The following is a 24,111-nucleotide window of genomic DNA, read 5'->3' as shown; positions in this document are numbered from 1 at the left end:
TATTATTGAAACTATAGACAACAAAGACATATTTACAAACATATATTTACAAAACACTCTAGCCAATCTATGACAATCGTGTACACTATATGCCTACTTCAGTGATGCAGAAACATTGCAAGTTCAGTAATAACCGCTTGATGCTTATGTAGAAATATTTAGAATAATTTAGAGCAAAACCCCAAATTTTCCCCTAAATCATGAGACTCTTTATTCAGAGTACCTGAGGAACTGGTGTGATGATGGTAGGCCTACTCTTTTTTTGATGTTAACCATCCAAGCAATGAAAAGGAGCAGATAGGTAGGCTAGGTGTGAATGTAGGTTGAGTTTGATATGACCAGAAATGGCCCCTCCCTCCTGTAACCTATAAGAAAGCCAATACTTCACAATGGGTAAAATACACACATTTATATCATAAAGGTGTCACTGTATGATATGCTCTATGTCCATCTTGCTAATACAAATAAAACTGCACATCTACTAGCACAGTATGACAAGGCAACTGAGACACTGAGTTTGCTAGCATGGAATTTTTTTTTCTCACTTCAGCATCTGAGCAGCCTTAACGCAGATGCTCTCTTCCTGTTTCTAGGCAGTGCCTCTCTAGATCGCTCAACATGGGGAGCCAGAGAAAGGACAGCTTCCTCTGGGGAAAAGGTAAGAGCTGTCTCTTCTTTTTTTTGGCTGGATATCAATGTCGTATGTGTATTATACAACATTCCCTGCCCCAGACATAGTATTGCATGTAAGTAGTCATATTTAATCGATGACTTTAGATGTACAAATAGTTGAATTTGTTCAGTCAAGATACACAAGAAGCCCACAGGAGATGGCCAGTGGGGTCCGAGACAGCGTGACAACCATATGTGCGGATTTACAGATCAGATTGCTAATGTAAGAAATGTAGCATTATATTGGAATAGCTAGTTACTCTCTCAGAAATGCTACTGGGATGTTCAGTTTTATCTGTGACACCATGGCTTGGACTGAGGAGACTAGCCAACCAACCAGCTCAGGTGGTCAATGCACTATTTAGAAAGAGAGATAGAGAGTGATGGGCATCAGCTTTTATTGAAGACCAGCAATTACTGTACACCAACATGATGTGGTACACTGATGGCTGGATGTCTTTAGAACTGTACTGTGATGTGACCTATTGCAATGGACTCTGACAAGGGTGGGAGAAAGATGCTTAGGTCTTTCAGACAGAGAAGTGTCAGTATGTATATTAAGCTTGGTGTGAGAAACCATTTCTGAGAAGTTGTGGGGAGCTGTGCAAATAGCTGTTCTGCGACCTCATGAGTGGATGTGCATCTGCATTTATAATGTACATGCATGTAGTTCAGAGGTCTGTATTTCTTCTGTTTTGTCTTGTGATGTGTAGGCTACCTATTGTCTTGTTACTTTGAACTACATCTTGTACACGCAGAGTGATATAAAAATAAAAACATATTATTATTGAGAATGTATAGAAACAACCATCTCACTTTCATGGATTGCATGTGTGTGTGTGTGTGTCTGTGTGTGTGTGTGTGTGTGTGTGTGTGTGTGTAATGTCAAGCTCCCTCTCTTGAGTTTACTCCACATGAGAAGAAGCAGTTGGAAACCATGAGGATACACAAGAATGACGTCCTGGATGATATTCAGGTACAGAGAATGGAAGTTGGGTCAGGCTCTACAGTGTTGTGAAATTATAGTCTAGCATGTGCGTGTGTAATGACCAGCTGATAACAATTGCCTGACTCTGCTGGCCTCATTCAACTTTTGCATCACTTCCCTTCCGCAGAAGCTGAGGCTGGAAATTGAGAACGTCATGAGTGAGATTGAGAACATGGCTTCTGATGAGGAGAAGTAAGAAAACTCTTGAGTTGGTTTTACTTGCTGAGAACGTGGTCAGTGTACAACAGACCCTTTTCCTGTTCTCTTTTTCACTTACCTCTTGTGAAAATCAAACTGATTCTCAACAATCATGAACACAAGTGAAACCTAGCAGCACCAGTATTGAAATGTCTTGAAAAATCTTTGAATCTTTTGTTTTTTTAGAAATCAACTTATTTGCAAGTCTTAAAACAATAATAATGTAGAGCAGAGACACATTATCAGTGCTGGATGACATCTCATGTTGAAAAGTAACACATGGTCTGTCAACACTAACTTAGTTTTAAAACTAGTCATCTATCCAAGTAAAAAAAAAAAACATCCAGTATCAGCTAGGACCCCCCTGGTCTCCCCTATTGACACCTCTCCAGAGTGAGTCAGGTGGGGGGTGACAGGATGTTTTGGCATCTGTGGTTTTCTGCTATCTCTTTAAATGACTGATGCAAAAGGACCACAGACTTATTATAAGGGTGGTGAGTTTTGCCATGCTAGTGACAGTAGGGTGTCCATACATTCTGCCATGGACTGGCTTTATAAAAATGGTTAGTAAATTCCGTCTCCTCAAATCACTAAAGGATGTTAAAGGAACACTGCAACTTTTTGTGGAAGAAGCTTACTTGCTGTTGTTTCTATTTATTCTTTTTTACACTAGTACTTAAAGTATATTTTTATAGACTCAATGAATGATGCACTGACTGGAGAGCACTTTAAATGTCATTGTACCTATGACAATAAAGACCTATTCCTATTCCTATCCCTAAAGACCTATTCCTAACCCAGAGTTAGATAACATACCTTTTTATTCTCTGTGGGTTCAATAAGCCAGTCTGACAATGTTAGCATAATTCACTTGAAGTGGGTTAGAGGTGATGATACATGGGGCAACTTTTTGAGTAATGTTGCAGGGCAACCACATAACCAGTTTCATTTATTCTGGTTAGATGATCATGACAATTTGCCTATCGATTAAAGTTCTCCAGAAACATCAATGGGAACGTGCCACAATAATGAGGAACATTGCCAGGCAACATTGCACGTCAACAAGTTGCCAAGACAGGCATGATTGAATGAATGGATTAATGAATAACATCTTAAAACCAGTTTAAACAAATCAATAGTTCATGAAAAGGAAATAATTCAGAAGTTTTGTTTTGTTTGCTGAACTGTTAAATTCTTTCACACCGGTTTAGCAAATCAGCTGTGCGGACTAAGCGATTCCTTTGTGGGAAGAAGAAGTTTAACATGGATCCAAAAAAGGTCAGCTGATATAAATCCTCATTTCATTCACATGTAATTAAACATCGGATTAATGAATAATGTGGATTATAAATGTGTTAGAAAGCGTCATTGTTACAGTATTTCAGTTGCATCTGTAGATTCTAATGTACATACAGTAGAGCACAGATACATTGTTTATGCTGGATGACATTTTATGTAGATTAGTAGGAAACCATGATAAACCACAGATTATTTTTACACAAAATGACCTGGACGTAGATCATCATGATAGGTTCAAGGGATTTACAGGATAAAACAAACAAAATTGAACACAGGTGTATAGTGTGAATGTACAGATGTATATACTAGGTAAAGACTTATTCATTAATCATATAGTGTGAATGTACAGATGTATAGAGTAGACTAGGTTAAGACTTACTCATGTAGAAATTCAAATGGAAAGCTTAATAAATGAAGAGATATTTCACTCTCGTTCACTTGCACATCCACACATTATGTAATAGGCTTTCACAAACTGAAATACTATGTTTCACTAATTTTGTCATTGTGTTCATTTCCTTAATGTATCAAAACCTCAGAAACCAATACTAGACTGACCAAGAAAGGGATTTTAAAGCTATACAGCTGATCATTGTGTGCAGCCTTTTTTTTATCATACTGTAGCTCTACAACAGATCTATTGAGACCTTATATAAAAGTTGTGAGGTGATGATTTCAACCACCACGGATGATTCAGGGTAAAGGAAGAGGGGGCGGAGTAGTTAACGAAAAAGAGTCCCACATCCGGTTCTTTGAAGAATAGACGAGGCCTTTGCTGCTGGTGTTTGGAAACCACACCAGTTTATTTTCACCCTGCAGCAGACAATGCATTTGACTGTTTGCTGCTCACTGTTCAATTCACCCTCACAGAGCCCACTGTCTGGCACAGAGGCCCATGGAGTATTAGCCTACATTGTTTACCTTGCAACAGTAAACAATGAGTCACTGAGTTAACACGAATATTTTTTACTCAGAATGATTCAGGAGATGAACAGTATCATTAGGTTCAAGTTGCTATAGTTTCATATAGGGAAGTTAATGAACCAAAAAAAAATCTTTCACACAGTGTATCACTGACTGTCGCTGGCAGTCTTGTCACCCCTTGGTATGGTGAATGGCTGTGGGCAGGATGCATCTGCTAACATACAACTTCTCTTTTCTGTCTCACTCTGAGGTCTCACAGTGACAGATGTTACTTTCTTTGGCATTTACTCCCGTTTAAACCAACTCTAAGACACTTAATTCAGTCTTGTACGTGTGAGGACGCATGCAGTGCATGTGGTGAGTGTGGGTGTGACAGCATGTGGACCCACCTGCAACATCTGCCTGTATGCAGGCCAGTAATGCATTTGTAAAGTAGGTCAAGAAAGTACACAGTCATTATTCTGCCAGTGGTACAGTTGTATCAGAATCCAGAATTTTTGTTGGGCAAATGTATCATATTTTAGGCCATAAAAAAAACAAATTCTACATTCAAACAAAGTACCCTGCACTCGCGATCAAAGGTGCTACAAACAAACGAAATAGTCAAGGAAACTACTTATCAGCACACTTTAATCCATGCTAGATTCTTTAATTAAAGGCAGAGCTTTCGTAGCCTTGCCCCGCCCACCTAGATCCTCTTTCAGGGAGATCTAGTCTGGAGAGGGGAAGACGAAACCGAAACTTTGATTAACAGTAGTAGCAACACCTGCAAACATCAGCGAATGCAGTTGGAAAAATGCAGAAATGTGTTTACAGCAAAGGTAGACCCACTGACCGTTGATGCTGTTTTTTTGTCAGTTTGTAAAGTTTAGACAAAGTAGAAAGTAACGTTAGGAATATCTGACCAATGTGATTGGTAAGGCTGGACCAATGATTTCAAAGTTAGTGCCCGTCGCAATGCAAGTGTTGGAAATGAATCCCAATCGTGAGTCACCAGACTCTAATCACTTCGTAAAATAGTCTGGATTTTTCCAGGCTAGAGCTTTCGGCCTTTTATTAAAGAACTTAGAATTCTACATTCAAATGTTGAAACACTTTTTGAAATTGAAAATGTTTCCAAGCTGACTGGTGAGTGTCCCACTGCAGGGTATCCAGTATCTGGTGGATAATTGCCTATTGGAATGGACACCTGAGGCAGTGGCAGAATTCCTTTATAAAGAGGACGGCCTTAACAAGACTGCCATTGGAAACTTCCTAGGAGAGAGGTAGGTGGTATTGACAAAGACTGATGATGGCAGCTTTCACCTAATCTGATGTGATTGTGGTGAAAAATTGCCCTTAAAGCTTTCAAAAGAATAGAAAGAATCCATATATCCATATATTGTTTACAAAGCCTTAATACACATTAAGTAGACCTACAGTAGTGATTACTCCACATGTAATGATGACAATAATTGCCATCAGTTTATGAATTCCATGGCTATTGACTGTACCATTCATATCCCTCTGTCCAATTCAAGCTTCAAGTTACAAAATGAAAGGCAGAACAAACACAATGACTATGACTGTGAATGTGATGACTCTTAGAGGTTCCTTAGTGTAAACATCTTTGACCTTTGGTTGTTGTTTTCTTCTTTTACCTTAGAGAAGACATGCATCTTAGGATTCTGAAAGCTTTTGTGGACCTTCATGAGTTTTCCGACCTGAATTTAGTGCAAGCACTGAGGTGAGTCATCGTTACTGAGGGCATCTTCCGAATGATTTGGACTGTGTTGAAATGGTTTCCATATGCATGAACACTTTCTTGTGTTAAATCTGTATAATTCATCATTTAAATTAATGCATTTTTGAGTTTATATAATGGATACTATATATACTATGCTGTCACAGGCACAGTCTTTCAAGGGTTAAGCCTTGTTTGACCATCTAGATTTTTACGTGACCATTACTCATTTTGAACATGGCAGGCAGTTCCTGTGGAGTTTTCGTCTTCCTGGTGAGGCCCAGAAAATTGACCGCATGATGGAGGCCTTCGCAACTCGCTACTGCAACTGTAATGCAGGCGTCTTTCAGTCCACTGGTACATACACACCATTTTATGTCACTATGATCTGACAGATATCAAACTTAACTGAGCGGTTAATCCTAAAGCCCATATCTGGTGACACTGAGGTTAAAGCCAAGAATTCTGATAGACTTCTCATAGACTACTCCTGTGACGTATCCTCACAATACTTCTTTATGCAATATTTGTAGGGGAAGTAGTCTTTTCACCACTATTACCCCACATGTTGCTACACTTGCTGGGGCTTATGACGCTGGCCTGTCGAACTACGGTTCATGACTCATACACATTTGTTAATTTGGTGGGAACCAAGTTGCTAGCCCATGCTATACACATACAGTACACACAATGTGCACAGACCAACCCGTGGCTTGTGTTTGTGTGCTGTGCAGACACCTGCTATATCCTGTCCTTTGCCATCATCATGCTGAACACCAGCCTGCACAACCCCAACGTGAAGGACAAGCCCAACCTGGATCGCTTCATCAGCATGAACCGAGGCATCAACAACGGGGGCGACCTGCCCAGCGACCTCCTCACGGTAGGGCCTTGAGCGTGGCCCAGCCCACACGGCACCTCTTCAGAAGTATTATTATTGTCAAGGAAGACGACTATTCTCTGGATTATGATCCTAAATTTACTAAAAACAGACAGCACATGCAAACAGTCATTTGTTACAAAATGCAGATTCAGTGGTCACACTTCAGCTCACTTCACTGATATTTGTGTTGATATTTGTCTCTGGGCTGGAGGCTCTGACTGCTTGATGTCTAGCAGTCAAAGTTCATGTATGTCTAAGCTAATGTTAAGAATGTTATTCCATTTTATTTCACGCACAGAAACTGTATGAGAGCATTCACAATGAACCATTCAAAATCCCTGAGGATGACGGCAATGATCTCACACACACATTCTTCAATCCAGACCGAGAGGGGTGGTTGCTAAAAGAGGGTGAGCTCACTATTGCTGCCTACAAAAATAGTAGAACCTACACTACAGATTGCGGCTTCTGTTGCTGAAACAGTAGGCATCTCTACAAAATACATCCAAACAAAAAGGCAACGCAAATTATGCAAATCATCTGCTATGTTTAATACAAGGGCACAGTCAAATGCTTTGTGTTTATTCATTTTGATAGAGGCAAATTGGTAAATAGTGTCGATTTGGACAAAAGCGTCTAAATGCCGCTCAACTTTTTCAACTTTAATTATGGTGCTGAATATCAAAGAGGCAACTTGTTACTGCTGCTTCTGTCTCTTTTTTCTGTTTAGTCTTGATAGAGTAGAAATGGCTCCGAATGAAAAATGAGGTCATGCAGTAACCTTTTTCCTCCTGCAGGGGGCAGGGTGAAAACGTGGAAGAGAAGGTGGTTCATTTTGACCGACAGCTGTCTCTATTACTTTCAGTACACTGCGGTGAGTACGATCTCCCTCTGGCGTTTAGACTGAAACAGATGCTGATCATATCTGAGGGGCTTATAATGTCTGTATCACCTCCACAGGACAAAGAGCCTAAAGGGATAATTCCATTGGAGAACCTCTGTGTGGATGAGGTGGAGGATCCTCATAAGCAGGTGACAGACCATTGGTTGATTGATTGTTTGATTGATTAATTGATTGGTATTACTATATTTCTAAAATAGATATAATACCCTACTACACAGATGTCACCACATGCATTGAAAACAAAGATTATATATATGTATATATATACAGTATATATCTATATCTATATATATATATATATATATATATATATATAAAACAATAGAATGTAGCTATGGTCCTCCTTATTTCCATTGTGGCCTTCTCAGCGTAAGAGCAGTTTGTCAGTGGGCGTGTGGTTAAGACTGGGGTCTTGTGTGTTTCCAGTTCTGTCTGGAGCTGTCCAGCCCCCAGGGGAAGAAGATCAAGGCCTGCAAGACTGAGACGGATGGCAAAGTGGTCATGGGGAAGCACCAGTCCTACCGCATCAGCGCGTCCACCGCCGAGGAGAGGGACGAGTGGATCAAGTCCATACGGTCAGAACCGTGACTACAGTATATGACACACACACACAACACACACACACACACACACACACACACACACACACACACACACACACACACACACACACACACACAGCCACATGTAAGAAGTGTAAGATATTAGAAAGTCTACAATTGAATGTTTCAGATATGATGATGCTAAAAAGCATAGAGAGAGTCCATACTTTGAAACTGAATTTGAAACTGAATGGAAATTGACAGATACGTATAACATTTCTTTCCTATTCAGTCTTTTATTGTGCATTTAGGGTTTGTATACTTGTAAAACATCCAGTTCTTGTTTGGATCTAACTTCAATAATGTGCTGTATATGAATGATCCATGGATGGCTCAGTGCCTACAGAGCCACAAAATCAAAACAAAATGAAACGATTCATTTCCTTAACTTGGTGGTCATATTAAAGGAGAAATCCGGCAATTTTTCTCATAGATCTCTGTTTCTTGAAGTCACTGAGTACTCTTGGTAAGAAAAAACCCTGAAAACAATCAGTTTTACTTAGCTCGAGTTGCTACAGACAGCAGCTAAAGCTGCCAGGCAGCTACAGTGCTACGCTATGGGGGCATGGACATAGGGGCTCATGAACATGCCTCCAGAGTGTAGCACTGTAGGTGCCGGGAAGCTCTAACTCAGTGGTCCCCAAACTACGGCCCGCCACCTCATTTTGGGTGGTCCCCCAAAACATGTCCGTAGTATATATCATCCGGCCCGCACGGGAGTACAACATTGTCAAACTAAAACCTCCGCAATTTCCCCCGTTCATTCTCTATGGCGAGTCTTAACAGTACACATGTAATACTCTTTTTGTCCACTGGTGGTTGTTTTGGCGCTGTTTTGCGTTTGCCGGAATGAAATGTAGGCCTACCTGCAAACAATGTAAGAGGCCTATGCTGACTGCATCAGTGCTCAAAGTATTTTTAAAAATGATCAATTAATTGTTAATAACTAACTAACTTCTATTCAAGTCATATTTCTGGGACTTTCTGGGATAATTATTTCTATTTTTTATTCACTCGTTCAAATGTTCATACAAAGAGTTCACAAAGTTCTCATCAGGTGACTGAAAGTTAGAATGGTGGTCATTTCAGACAACTTCAGCACTTCATAAAATTCTCATAGTTTGAGAACTTTTAATTATTTGTAGGATATTCACAACTTGAGCTGTGTATGCAAAGACACAGAATTCAGAGTTCATACATTTTTTAATAAAACTTAAAACTACTTTTGGGAATGCAAAGGTTTTTTTATTAGTATTATTTAATTTTACACTAATATGGCATGATGACAATATAAACACAGCTAACAATGGTATTAAATTGCAATAGCCTATGACTAAATGTAATAGAATATTCAACTAAGGTAGACTGCTGTTCACAGCACTAAGCTATTTATGGTTACTGATATAGAACTACTCCGAGTCTCTGGCCCTCTCTTGGAGCCAGGCATAGTGAGCTGGCCCTCGGAAGAAAAAGTTTGGGGACCACTGCTCTAACTCAAGCTAGGTATAACCGATTGTTTTCGTATTTTTTAGTACCGACAGTACTCGGTGCCCTCGAGAAACGGAGATCTATGTGAAAAATTGCCGGATTTCTCCTTTAAGCCAATCCATTAATCAATCCTTATGAATCTCTATGGGGCATTTTGCCTGTGTGCACTGATGTCACTCTATGATGAGTTTTGCCTGTGTGCTAGTTGAGACACAGCTGCGGTATATGACAAGAATGTTGATATGACAGTATATATTACTCCTCCGACTGAGTGATTTTATAAGTTGAGACTGTACAAACATGCACTTTCTTCATAGCATGTTACTTTTCAAGTGTTTCAGCCTTTGCTTTTATTCACCTCAATAGTCATCATACCCAGAAATGTGTTTTCTACCAGTAATCTGAACTAGTCCTCTTTCTCTTGCAGGGCCAGCATTACTAAGGACCCCTTCTATGACTTGGTGTCAGCACGCAAAAAGAAGCTTGCCAGCAATGTGGAAACCCATGACTGAACACCTCAAGACCAAATAGCCCTACTTGCTTAGAGGTCACCACGAGGGGGCCTCTTGAGCTGTTAATGTTTGTAGATTAAAACCCACAGGTGTCAAACCAGTCTGTGCTTGAAGAAGTGCTTCCGGAAGGCGCCATGATGCTATTTTATCCTCCAGCTGAGAGGACAGAGGTACTGGAAGTGATGGTCAGCACTAGAGGTGGAAAACAAGTGGCGTGATGTTTCACAGGTCTCACCCTCACAATTTGCCACCTCAAAAGTTCTCACAGTTGCTTGTGAATAGAAGCTAAATTGGGGTGATCTAGACCTACACAGCTCTCATAATTTACTGTTCTTGGAACGCCAAAGCTACAATTTCTATACTAAAGTGACATCATGAAGAATGTTATTTTTAATTTATTTAACCATTTTTGGAAAATGCTAATGTTGATCTTTTTTTTGAAGGATTCTATCTTGGTAACATAAAACATGTTTTCAATGGGATAATGTCAAATAATTGTATAAATGTCAAATATTGTCATGACTGTATAAAAGTTTTTTAATCATATTTTACAGTCAGCAATGTATGTAAATAAGCTGTTTACAGAGGGTGTTATGACGTCATCCCCAAAATGTCATTAATTTTTGTACATAATTATTGGTTTATTTAATAAATAGATATAAATGACCACAGTCAGAGTCTGAACTGATACATGTGTATTATTTCTCAGCATTCAATGATGAAGGCTAACTAAAATAAAGTAAACTCTAAAGTAAACTGTAACTAAAATGCTCTTCTGCCAATGAAGCCACATGCCATGTCTAAGTGTAACAACATAGACAGCAACACAAATCTCATCATACTTCAAAAAAATTAAACTAAACACAATGAAACATTTTGTTATGCTACTTCAGTCCATAGAAATTAAACATTGCAGTACAATTAATGGGCACACATGCTACCTAACCACTAAGGCCGCTGTTGTGCTAGAAAGCTAGCACACATGCAGAATACCATACTGGAATAACAGAGGAGAGGTGACCAGCAGAGGAGGCTGCAGTCAGATGATAACAAATGACTGACTGAATCATGCCTGGAGCTGCTTTATGAGCTCACACACACACACACACACACTGTTCCAGAAAACCATATTTCTGAACTACTGAACTTGTGAACTCCAAACTGTTTACATTTCACATCTTTCTTTCTTGCTATTAGCATACATTGCATTCACACCTGTGTGCGTGTGTGCATGCACTGTAGTGCATTAAGTGTGAAGCAAATGTGAGTGCGTGACAGAGGTGGGCTGAATCTGCGGTGAGTGTGCTTGAGCTCTCGTCTTCCTGTGTTTGCGTGTCACTTCCTCCCCTCATCCTGCTAGGGTCTCTATTTCTGTGTCAGCATGAAGAAAGGTGGTGGGCCAGGGCTGGGTGGAGTGGGGTGGGGGGTCTTGAAAAGATTTGCTGAACCTCTGCACTCCACAAACAGAGTAGGCTGTGGGTGATTGTGAGAAAAAAAAGACAGAAAAAGAAAAAAAGAAAAGAAAATCTTGCCTGCAGATACAAGCTACTTCTCACATGCAGACAGGCTCCACTGACATGCAATTCTACCAAAAATCTCAAGGAGTAGACCAGAATAGTCGCAGACTGTATTTTACACTGGGAGGGTGTAGATGACTGCTTTATTTTTTTGCTGTTTCATATGGATTTCACCTGCACTCAACACACACACACACACACACACACAGATCTAACACCACCTCTCTGATCCCATCAGCTGTGTGTGGTCAGCTTTTTATATTATGTTCTTATTATGAAATTTGCACTAAGTTGTTTTCTGCAGTCTTTTTACTGCTTTTAATTCCTACAAAGTTTGGAGGACTGACAACTGACAAAGTGGAATAATAGCTTTTCAAGTATTTCTTTCATAATAATGTCTGGAAGAGATAAACAAATAAATATGTATCATAAATGAATGCATTTACTAAGATGGAAATAAGAATTAGTGACAATGCATTATTTGTAAAAAAAACATACAAATGAAGTTAAGAAAGTGAAAAAACAATAACAAATAAAAAAGAAAACAAAAACACACAATGTAACAGTGCACAAAAAAGCCAGCAAGTACTATCTGTGCTACCTAACTGACAAGGCTAAATTAACACGAGTTCCTTAAGAGCATGTTTTTTCATCCAGGACTGTACACAAATTTACACCTACATACAAACAGCCTTCTAAAGGCTGTAAACCCTTGGCAAACTCGCCTGACGGTGTATTTCAAGTAGGTGGTTAAGTGACAGATCTGGGTAAGTTAACCCAGAGGAAGTGGTAAACCTCCCAATAGAAGTGCCCTTTGGCTTCGTTTAGTTTGGAGATTGAAGGTTTGCCACTACACCACCTACTTGGAATCATGGCCTGGAGTTTCAAGGACTTTAGCCACAAAATCCAGTGTGGTAGACCTGTTGACCTGTCTTAAAGCTACAGACTGTGATTCTAATCCAATACATTTTTAGTCACATTCGTCTGAATTTCTGCCCTCTAGCTGTCCACTCTGTGTGTGTTGTCATGGTGTTCACAGTCTAGGCTCTTTAAACGCGAAAACAAACACAGTGGCTCGGACTGATAATAAACCAAAAACTATTTCAGCCAATGCTGCAACAATGTTGCTTCAAAAAAAGAGAAAAAAGCAGGGAACGAAGAGGTGTAATTTGATTGGCTAATCAAATATCAACAGCCTTTTGCTAGGATTGCGGACTCTGCTTTTAATGCTTATGGTGCCATTTAAAAGCACTCACTCACTCTATAAAGCCTCAGAACATTATTCACGTTGGTCTCAGTCCATTCACTGCTGTGAAGTAGCAGGCATCAGCGTGGCCTGCTGGGAGCGGTCACTGGGAAGTGATCAAAGGGAAGGTCAAAGGGCAACCACAGCACTGCCCTCCCTAACCTGAGGGAGCAGTAGGTCGCAGCTTTGCGTTGCGGGCCTTCACACAGTCATGTTGAAAAATGGAGGGATTACAACAAACAGGTCAGATTGACACCGTCCCTGCAAAGAGAAAGAGAGAGAAGGGTGAGGGTCTCTGAGATACACAGGAAATAAGCACTTCTAATGTGAATACCACTTCCTGCAAGTGCTATTAATATTAGAAAATAACCTGAAGTGTGGTCCACCACCAAGTGAAGTGAGCAAGACAAAGATTGATGCTGTAACTAGTGTAACATTTCATTGGCAAGTTCCCTAAGTTGGTCATCTTTGCTCTGCTAATTTTGTTTCCTTGTTCACACTGTCAGTTCACACTGACACACTTGTTTCACCTTTCACCCTTTCACCCTTGAGTATTCACCCTTGAGAAATTGCTAATGCATATGTTGTTGCTATAATAGGCTATATTCAGTTAAATGGGGGGTCATCCATACTGTATGTTCCCAGGGTCCTGTGTTCCCCAGATTAATATGGTAGATAATGGGAACATGAAAAAGGGTTCTATGTTTCCCAGTTAGAGGGTCCTACGTATGTTCCCTGTCTTTCTTATGGATTTGTGCTTATTTTGTCAGACAAATAAAGATGAACTGAAAAATAATGTTTTTAACAATAACATTTTATTTGTAAGATTTTTTTTTGACCTAGAACATGAAAGATTTTGTTCTTTTTAGAGACCAACTCACCCATGACAATGTTTAGTTATGGTGTATAGTATATGTGTAAGGGATAATGGATGACACAGCGTTTGGTTCACAGAAAGAAATACACTTTTGAGGTGGTAAAAGGGCCCCGACGCGCCAGCAGGGGGACGTTACACCTCGTAAGTTCAAACAAACACTGTGGAGTCCATCATCCCCCTTATACCACTGTTGTCACTTGCGTTGTGTTCATTTGCTGTTATAATTAAAACGTTTTAATAGCTAAAACTGTCTTGTTTGTAGAACTAGAAGTAGTTGTAGAACTACTTCTTTCAGCCACATATCAACACATTTCTCAACTTACAGCACAAAATGCCGTTACTAGTTCTAAATGGATGGTTGCTATGGCCAAAGGCCAGTCGTTAGTTCCATCTCTCCCATTGTCAAGCGGGTATAATATATCCCAGGATTCTGATTAACCTTATCTTTCTTAGCCTACTGCCATGTAACGTCTGTACAGCTCTGACGCAACATTTTATTATACATTATTATTATTATACGTTAAGAGTAATACGGCCAAAAAACTGGAGCTACTTCATAGGTCTGCAAATAACCTATGGTTATTACACGTTCTAAAGAATGCATGACAATGGGAAATTCAACCAAGCAGTTGTGTGTGTATATATATCCTGACCCAAACATAATAGAAGGGTCCCTGAACCCTCAAAGATTTAACTGATATCCATTGATAAGTGATTGAGTTTGAGGCTGTTAGGGTTCAACATGCTAATAACAGTTAGGGTTCAACATGCTAATAACAGGAATGGGACATCACCTGTGATATATTGTTAAATTAATGACGCCAAAAATGTGTAGCCTCCCTTTGGATAACCCTGAGTTTCACGTCACAACATTATGATTTGTTATTAATTATCTTGGGTAAAGTGCATAAATGCCGACTTAGGGAAAGGGCATGGAAAGGGTGAGAGTGAGCCCTCATGGACTTCACAATCACAGTGGGACAGCCCTAAGCCCTCACAGACTTTGATGGGAATGTGCATTACATCAAAGTCTGTGAGGGGGGACATTGAGATTTAGCCACTCTGTGTTAGCAGAAAATTGATCTGGGGAACATAGGACCCTGGGATCACATAACCTTGGGAACATAGGACCCTGGGATCACAGAACCTTGGGAACATAGGACCCTGGGAACATAGGACCTTGGGAACATAGGACCCTGGGAACATATGACCCTGGGAACATAGATATGCTCCTGTTAAATGGCTAGCAACGACCCATTGTTGCAAAAAACGCAATCTTCAAAGTCTATTTTTAAAGCAATGCTGGTTTATTCTACATGGGTGAATACAACTACAGTATCACAAAAACACAGCTGAGCTGCTAAAACACAATGCAATTACAGTTATGTCACCTTGAGTGTTCTGACCTTAGGACTGAATGCAGTTCTTCTTGTGGTGTTTCCTATGGCCTTTGTAGCCTATGGGATAACACAGATGACAAATGGACATGAATCATCCATTTACATTTGAGACACACCTTCATAACCTTCACAAGCAATTTACCCTTAACACGCATTGAGGAGAACACTGGCTCACAACATGTCTGAGGATTCATAGTCAGTTTCACACATAAAATTACTATAAAACTGACTAACCGATGAAACATATAAGTATAATAAGTATACTCACCATCTTCTTCACCCATGTTAAGAGATTGAAGAGACAAAGTCCTTGGACCAAGTTTGGAAGACTTCTTGTGATTAAACTTCAACAGGGATGGTTTGGCATGAATGTCAAAGGTGTCCTCAGCTTCTTCTATGCCATTAGACACGGCGGCACTAGGGACATGATGGTGGCCATTTACTTTTTTTATAATATCTGCTGTGCTGTGATCCATTGGTGTAGCATCTTTGCGTGGAATGGGGTTTTTATAGTTGGTAACATGATTAGATCTAGCATAACTGCCTTGATTGAGGGTTTCAGTGTCTGTGCGGCAATTGCCCAATCTGGCCTCTACTCTCAGATGGGCAGGTTGGGTGTCCATATGGTTAGTGGCTGGGTTTGCATTCCAGTTGTGGTTGCGTTCTAACATCTTGCTATTGTACGGATAAAGAGTTTTCACATCTGTAATGTGATTGGCTGTGTTACAGTCCTTGCTCAGGTTGTCGATTCTCTCATCTGTGTTGTGATTGGCTACATGGTTGGTTGTGACTGTGTCTGGGTCCTGGTTTACATGGGCAGTTTGAGCTTCTGTGTTATGATTGGCTGTCTTTGTGTCTTTGCTGAGGCCGTCTGCTTGAGTATGAGAACCGCCCATCTTGTTCTTGAGGAACTGTCTGAACGAGCTGCGTTGCTTCTTCCCTCCGAAGGGGGAAGTCACACTCGGTTCCGCCTTTCCCTCCTCCTCTATGGGTCTCGAGGAAGCGGGCAGTGGCGATGTGGAGTCCTTGTCCAGATGCTCGTCGCTGGCCATTTTGGCCTGCTGGAACTTCTTCTGAAGGGCCTTCACTGCCACCGTGTCGACCTCCACAGTGTCCTTGATGGAGGACAGGTCCTGGAGGGACCCTGTGAAGAGGGACCCCCCAAGGCTGTTGCCCACGACCAGTGAGTACTTGGGGTTGTGGTACTTGTGCATGGGCACCTTGAAATTCGCAGGGTTCGAGTCCCCGACGGGCATCTGGAAGCGAGAGGTGGACAGCTTGGAAGTCTGGGAGCGTACAGAAGCAGGCGCTGCCGCCACCACCACCGTCGCCACTTCCTCTGCTGTGGTCTTGCGTACGGGCGCGGCCGCTGGGGGCTTGTTGATGTGGAACTCGCTGTACAGGTCCACCTCCTGGGACGCGGCGTACAGCTCGCGGAAGTCTCCGTCGTAGAAGTCCACCACGTGGCCCGTCATGACGGTGATCATGTTACGGTCCATGCGGGAGGAACTCCATGTGAAGCTGCGCACGCACACACACATAAAAACACACACACACACACACACACACACACACACAAACAATAGAGGGGATGAATTATGTAATGTGTCTGGGAGGAAGTGGTGACAGAGAAAACAAATGACAAAGGAGGAGGAGAGGGTGATGAAGACTGACCTGTAGGAGCCGAACATGACTTTTTCTCCGTCCACCAGCATGTACTTGGAGCACAGGGAGCCTGAGAGTTTGCCGGAGGACAGAGGGAAACCGAAGCCCTGCAGTGTCCTCACCCGGAGATTCTGAGAGAAATAGAGAGAGAGAGAGAGAGGGAGAAAGAGAGAAGGAGAGACAGAGACAGAGTGAGCAACAGAAAGAGACAGAGTGAGAGAGAGAGAGAGAATGAGAGAGATGACAGAGACAGAGAGAAAGTGAGAGAAAGAGAGAGTGAGAGAGATGACAGAGATAGAGAGAGAGTGAGAGAGAGATGACAGAGATAGAGAGAGTGAGAGAGAGAGGACAGAGAGAGAGAGAGAGAGAGAGGGAGATAAGTTGGAATGAGTGGGAGAGGAAGAAAATGAGAATTATGCTGTTTTAATAGCAATGTCTGAGTCACTGATTAATCATGATGTGGCTGTTATGCTTTCATGCTTCTCCTCTCGCTCCCTCCTCCTCTTGGACACACACAGACGGATAAAGAGTTTTGTTTTTTCTGTAGGAGCATACAGCATTACAACCCTTTTGACAATAACCAACACCAAAAACTGGCATTTAGAACAGTGTGAAAACAGTGGCAGTGCAGCGGCATACCATCATCAGGCACCAGTTTTGTGTATTAAAGCAAACACAAAAGGTTAAAATGGTGCTGTTTTATTGATTCACTGGCGTTGTTTATGTAGGTGTGTCGCCACACAAAAGGAGTGAGTGAGCAAGCAAGAAGTGGCATTAACCAGGAACATGTTGAGGAAGGCCAAGCTATGAATTGCTGTGCAACAAACATAAGGCTGTTTAATCTCTCTGACCTTTTCTTCTAAACCCACACATTCACGGCACACCCTTGCAACATCACTGGTAACACACCAGTACAAGTCAGAGCGGAAAGACGTGCAGGTCGTAAGCTTCAGAAAAATGTGACAAGTTGAGATGGGAGAGGGGACGGGGACACTGCATGGAAGAAAAAGTCGGTAGTGAGGCAGAGCTCATTTGAGGACGAGGTTTGCGAGCGGCACACATAGCTTTCCCCTCCGCGCACCTGAGAGGGAGAAAGCTCCGGTTACTCTTGTTTCATTGTTCTTAAACTTGCTGAAATACCTCCCTTCAGTAACCCACAAAGAGCCAATGTTGCCATCAATTTTTTTTTCAGTTCCACAGGCACCATGTTGTTAGTTGTTAGAAAGCTAAGTAGGCCAGACTTGTGGGATTGTTGTCCTAAAGTCATTTCGGGAGACGGTTAAAGCAAAAGTTAAGAAATAAAGCATGAGAATATACAGGATTATGGATGTTCTAAATGCTTCATGATATTGGAGATATTTAATATAAAGAGCTTAAAGGGTTTAGTCAAGGTGTCATCAACTAACATTAATATGGTGGTTCATGTTGAAAGGATATTAATTTATATTAACTCAATTAACATATATAGCATATATACACATAATTCATCTTTGTTGTAATTCATGTTCTAATTGACTAAAGACATAACATTGGTTAAATAACCTAAATGAGAAATGTAATTGATTGGACTGCATAAACAACCAATAAACAAACTAGCATTTATCAAGCATTTATCAAACTAGCATTTAACAAGCATTTATCATTTACTAGTTTGCTAGCATTTATCAAGCATTTATCAAACTAGCATTTAACAAGCATTTATCATTTACTAGTTTGTTAATGCATGGATTGTGGAATGCTGTCTACTGAAGCAAAGTTTCATCACTAGGCTACAGATCATCAACATTAAAAAGTGCAGTGTTTCAACATCACTGGCTACCTATTACAAGCTTGTACAAGTGATCACACTCACATGCTCTATCTTGCAGATTTATGAAACAATTTATGAAAGATTTATGAAGTCAAGCCTGCCTGAGACTGACTTTCTTCATGTCAATGGCATCTCTCTTTTTAATGACAGAGGGATGTCAGTAAGCAACCCAGTTAGACGAGCCAATCCCCTCAGGGCTACCAGAGAGGACAACCAACCAGCTAAATGGGTTCACTGTCCACTTGCCATCTCCCAGACACAAAGATGTATAAAAGCAGCACATATTGGGGATCAGGTGTGGGTGACCTACCCGCAGGGCGAGGGCAGAGAGTGACAGACGACTCATCATGTCCAGGAAGTCGGGCAGCCCCTGGGCCTCCAGCAGGATGTAGACGGCAACTCCGCGTCGTGACCCCGCGTCCACCAGGTCCTGTAGGATCAGCAGGTCTGTCAGGTGGTCCATCACAACGGCCACCACCTACTCAACAAACAGTGGAGAGCAGTGAGCGAGGAGGGAACTTGGTGTGGTAGAGAATGTCATTAGTCACTAAAGAATAAGCACTATTCCATCTAGCTAGACAGATGTTATCTACCCATGGAGCATATGTATTTAAACCTACACTGTGACATGACTAAGCTTTGATCTATTGATAATTATGTAAGTGAGAGTGTTTGAACATTGAAACTACATACGTTCTGGAAGCCAGAGGAATGACTCCCTCAGCTTGCTACAGGTGGATTTCATTCATATGTCACATCACGTATGAGATACTACAGTGCGCTATCACCCATTTACACCCATAATATACTCATTTCATATATCACTCATTTTTATCCTTGGTTTTGGTGATACTCATCAGACCATCAAATGTTACTTATATAACATATGTAATGACTTACATTCTGTTGCAGAAAACCCGAACAGCTATGGTTAATTTATCATTTTGCCTTTTTCAGAGGTATCAGTGATCTCAGCCTCTGGAAGATACCTCCTGCCCTAATCCTCACTACACAACTAATCTGCGTCCTGTTAAAGGTTTCGTCTAATTAAGGGGAGTTCTTCTTTGATACTGACACCATGTGTATACTCGGGCAGGTTTATTCATCGATTTCCTCCAAAGCACAGAGTACTTTGCTAATACTAATGGTACTTTCATACAGTACTTAAGTAACAGAGGAGGAGTTTTGTTCAACAACTAGCAAGCTAACTACCTACATGGTTTGCAGTAAAGTGTGAAACTCCTAGAATAGCACAATAGTCATGGGCTTGCTAGCATGCTAACTGGTGTTGGCAAAATAGGAGATTACATTCTGGAGAAGCTTCTCTCACATCTTCACAGGGTCTCCTGTCCTGGACCACAAAACTACATATGCAGCGCATGACCTGGTGGGTTAAACTGTTCTTAACATGACCATAATGATGCATTGATGATACCTAAACTGTAGTTCCCTGCAGTCACCAGGCATAAAAACAAAATGTTAGAATGTTTATAAACTGATAGGTGGAAAGAGAGAGAGAGAGGGAGGGATGGAGAGAGAGAGAGCATATGTTTTTAGGACCTCAGGCTGAGGTTGAGTTGTACATGTCCACACTTGACCCACTTGTATTCTAGTTATCTATCCAGTCATCCTGTTCTTCCTTTATGGGGTTACTGAAACTAAGGAACATGTATGATACTGAGGACAATTGTTCTATGTTTCTGTGTCACATGTACCACTGGCACTACTTCACTTCAGACAAAGCTGTATGTAAATGAGTAACACAAGACTTAGTATTGGACTTTATAGTGCTAACACGATGCAACTTAAACAAGCCTTCTTTGCAATGAAATACTGCTGAGGAAATATGAGTATTCTGAAACTATTCTGAAGATGTTTTCTGAACAATCGGAGGAAACAGTGTATGTTTATGACTATATTTCTCAGCAGATGCTTTTACATAGACGGTACAGTATTCAGCACATGGCAAAGGTGCATCTGAGCTAGAGCTAAAATAACTAGGGTAACAATGTAGGCCGGGATGCACTAATGTTAAAACTCCCAATTCAACACAGTAACATAGCATACATGTCAAAGTGTGTCATTAAATGGTCATCACTCTACTCAAGTATGAAATCTCACAAACTCATCAAACTGTAGCTGAACTGATAGCAATGAATCAGAGACTTTCTAATGTGGAGACACAGCACTCAAAAAATACTTCATAGAAATGCATGGGGCAAGTTTGTCACGCTAATATGGCCGTTGTCTACGCATATCCCACCCCTTCCTCGGCAAAACGTCGACATGTGAATACATTGAGCCAATCATGTGGTGTGATGTGAATACATTGAGCCAATCATATGGTGTGTTGTGAAGACATCGTGTAAATCATGTGTTGTGATCTCGCCACTGGAGCAAGATTGGTGTCGTGAAGCCTTGCGCACGCGCATTTCTGCCGAAATGGATGCCCGACGAGCGTCGGGCATCCATCCATGTCCAAAAAGCGTTGTCAAATGGCCGCCGAGTGGAGGGACTTGCCTAAAAGGACTTTGAGTGAATGTCAAGGTCAGCAGATTGACTTGTGTGATACACTCTCTGTACCAAAACAGATCTGGATGTTGAGTAAATAATGTAAGCGTGTTATCTGTATCTGTAACAAGATCCAAATACTAATCTTGTACCATACATCATCACACACACACAGACCAACACCCGCACTTATTATCATATCTGACCTCTATTTTTCAATAATTCACAAAAAAAGGAAAATTGTTACATGTGATTTCCAACACTGTGAAAAGCCTCACTACTATCAGTATCCACCCTCTACAGTCATATCAGTACAACTGTCATATTCCGGAAGAGCCCTATCAAAAGTCAAGAACCTTTGAGGAAAGATAACAGTGTAGTCTACACACAGTCTTCATATCTAACATCGAACATAGCTCTGCAAACACATATATGCAGCAAAATTTGCTTTGTAAACAAAAAATCACATGATTCATACGAACAGGTTTTATGAATGTTCATGCATCATGACTGTTGTAATTGTTTTAAACAAAGTGTCATTTGTTTAAATATATGATTAATAGTAAGGCAATCCATGGTATGTTTATGGCACGTTATATCATTGTCATAATAAAGACATCCCAATAACTTGACATCAAAAATGAAAAGAGCTATATAAATTCAATGTGTTGTTCTTGAATTCACATTCACAAAGGCTTCTTAATGTTCTTCACAGGTATCATGTCATGGTTATGACAGTGTCATGTCTGTCTTATGCACACCCCTGCAAATAAAGTATTTCCCAATAGTCTACAGTTGGCTGGTTTGCATATCAGCACACATCCTGTTTCATTCAAAGGAGGCTGCCTCAGGCGGCCTTAACATCCAAGCTTCACTTTCCTGTCGAATAATTTTTCACCAGCAGCATGAGCTTGTGCAATACTGCATGTGTGTAGCCTACACTTGAATATAAGGTTAACCACAATGATCATTTCACAGTGTAACATCTTGTCCACCAGGCAGCGTGAAGCCCACCTGTGAACCTGACTCATGCACAGAGACCAAGTGCTTTATACTCTCAACTTGTGTGTAACATCTCATGGCCAGGCAGACCCCATGGTTATAACGAATAACCCTGCTGCTATACAAAGCCACGGTGAGTCTTTCATCACAGTACATACAGGTTTTGGTATGACTAAAAATGCTTGTGCTGACTCAGCAACAGCAAAGCTAAAGGCAAAAAAGTTGTTCAACTGACCTGACACAGCGTTTTAATAAAAAAATGTCAGAGCCACAACAAAGCAGAGAAAGGAGCAAAATATGTTAGATATGCTCCATTAACAAAGATGTGCCCTGAGCATTGAGTTATTGCAACTGCTAGGTGTGTGCACAAAGTATCTCACAAGTCTCTGTTGCAGACAGAAGCAAAAAAAAAGCCTCAAGTCACAGCACAGTGTAAGGTGTGAGCCAATGAGGAAAAACAAGTTCTCGACAAGGGTAAGTGGTTCTGAAAGTTTCAATTAACTATCACTATTTATAGTGAAACAGAAAACAGCAAGCTATTGGTGTGGGGGCGGGGAGTGTGTGTGTGTGTGTGCACCCTCGAGCAGTTGCAAGCACTCCCGGAAAAAAATGGGGAAACCATTTACCATTTCTCAATAACTGGAGGAGTATCCATTGGAAATGGGAATCATTCATTCCTTGCATAATCAAAATATAGGACAATGACAAGAGGGTGGTGACAGATGCAGTGAGCCACAGCAATTAAATCCCTTCTGTCCATGTTTATGAGTGGCTCTGTTCAACGAGGTCTCTGTCTGAACCCTCTGGTCTGATCACTGTTCCAGCTTTACATGAAACAAGTAGAGATCATTTTGTCCCACTCATTTGATCCAAAATGTTCATAGATAATAAGGGTACCGCAGGCCATGTCGTTAGGCTGTTAACAGGTGATTGAACATTTGGTACTACCACTACGCTGTTCAAATACAGGGTGACTATAGAGTATAGATATTCAAATATCTGTTGCTATATAAATAAAGAATGTTAGCAATACTTTTATTGTAGGGAGCTTATTGAAAGTGCTAGTTGGGTCTGATAGAGAGAGAAAGCCCCAGTGAAAGTGATAGCCTTGTGCATGTGGGGGAAGAGTGGGGGAGGTGGGGGAGATGCCTTACGGCCACAAAGGCCTAGCATGCTTTCGTGCCAGATGCACGCAACTATGTGTGAGTATGTGTGTGTGTGTGTGTGTGAGAGAGAGAGAGAGATCGAGAGAGAGAAAGAGAGAGAGAGAGAGAGAGAGAGAGAGAGAGAGAGAGAGAGAGAGAGAGAGAACCTGTTCTGATGATTAATGCAACTTGGCATTTAAGACACAACAAGTTAATATTCTCATGAAATGTGATGCCCAGACCTGTAAAGGCACGTTTGCACCCTGCTCACTTTTGTCCCACTCAAGATCCCACTTCATGCATGAAAGTCTAGGCTTCTCTATGAAAGCGTACATTTCTGACTTACCAATTTCAACCATGAGATTAGATATTGAGAAACAACATTCTCTCAAAAGATTGTATTCCAAAAAAGGATAAGTCACCAAAGTTGTAAAGTGGTTTTAAACTGGTTATATGATAACCATCAAGTCATAAATAACTTCTAGAGCTCCATCAGGACCCCTCTTCTACTGCACTTTTTACCCCCCCACTTTGCACAAATAGGCTGACACCAGACATAATTTCACTGCATTTCTTACTTCCGGTAACTATATGCATGTGACAATAAACTTCCTTGTTTCCTTGTATCCTTGTATCAAACACTACAAAGCGTCCGTTTTCATGATGGATATCAATAGATTAAGTTATCTAAGTCTATGTACATTGAGGCCTTGGTATATCTATATTAGCCAGTCTGAAAATCTAA

At 40.9% G+C, this 24,111-nt stretch overlaps 2 protein-coding genes across 4 annotated transcripts in view; one reads left to right on the top strand and one right to left on the bottom strand.

The window, feature by feature from the left end:
* The first annotated feature begins 419 nt into the window (after nucleotides 1-419).
* Nucleotides 420-10,864, top strand: LOC121704924 (cytohesin-3-like). 2 transcript variants are annotated; one of them, XM_042085474.1, is made up of 13 exons: nucleotides 420-658; nucleotides 1,563-1,648; nucleotides 1,788-1,852; nucleotides 3,070-3,136; nucleotides 5,228-5,346; nucleotides 5,727-5,807; nucleotides 6,049-6,161; nucleotides 6,539-6,687; nucleotides 6,986-7,097; nucleotides 7,485-7,561; nucleotides 7,648-7,719; nucleotides 8,018-8,166; nucleotides 10,109-10,864. In XM_042085474.1, the coding sequence occupies exons 1-13, from the start codon at nucleotides 619-621 to the stop codon at nucleotides 10,191-10,193; spliced, it is 1,215 nt and encodes a 404-aa protein (XP_041941408.1). In that variant the 5' UTR covers nucleotides 420-618; the 3' UTR covers nucleotides 10,194-10,864. The 2 variants fall into 2 exon arrangements, with proteins under 2 accessions (XP_041941408.1, XP_041941409.1); XM_042085475.1 differs by lacking the exon at nucleotides 420-658 and adding an exon at nucleotides 671-1,532 and having other exon boundaries at nucleotides 1,568-1,648.
* Nucleotides 10,576-24,111, bottom strand: part of LOC121704922 (protein FAM83G-like) — a 14,618-nt gene continuing 1,082 nt past the window's right edge. The window contains exons 2-6 of one of the 2 annotated variants that reach the window (XM_042085472.1): nucleotides 19,019-19,186; nucleotides 16,908-17,029; nucleotides 15,502-16,754; nucleotides 15,225-15,290; nucleotides 10,576-13,217 (exon numbers count right to left, since the gene is read on the bottom strand). In XM_042085472.1, the coding sequence (XP_041941406.1) occupies nucleotides 15,241-15,290; nucleotides 15,502-16,754; nucleotides 16,908-17,029; nucleotides 19,019-19,186 (1,593 nt within the window). In that variant the 3' untranslated portion in view covers nucleotides 10,576-13,217; nucleotides 15,225-15,240. The remainder of the gene's footprint in view (nucleotides 13,218-15,224; nucleotides 15,291-15,501; nucleotides 16,755-16,907; nucleotides 17,030-19,018; nucleotides 19,187-24,111) is intronic. The other variant, XM_042085473.1, reaches the window with a different exon arrangement.

The sequence above is a fragment of the Alosa sapidissima genome, chromosome 3 (assembly GCF_018492685.1).
Source record: "Alosa sapidissima isolate fAloSap1 chromosome 3, fAloSap1.pri, whole genome shotgun sequence".
Lineage (NCBI taxonomy): Eukaryota > Metazoa > Chordata > Actinopteri > Clupeiformes > Clupeidae > Alosa > Alosa sapidissima.
Note: the sequence above shows the minus strand (reverse complement) of the source record. Positions and strands in the feature narration are given on the sequence as shown.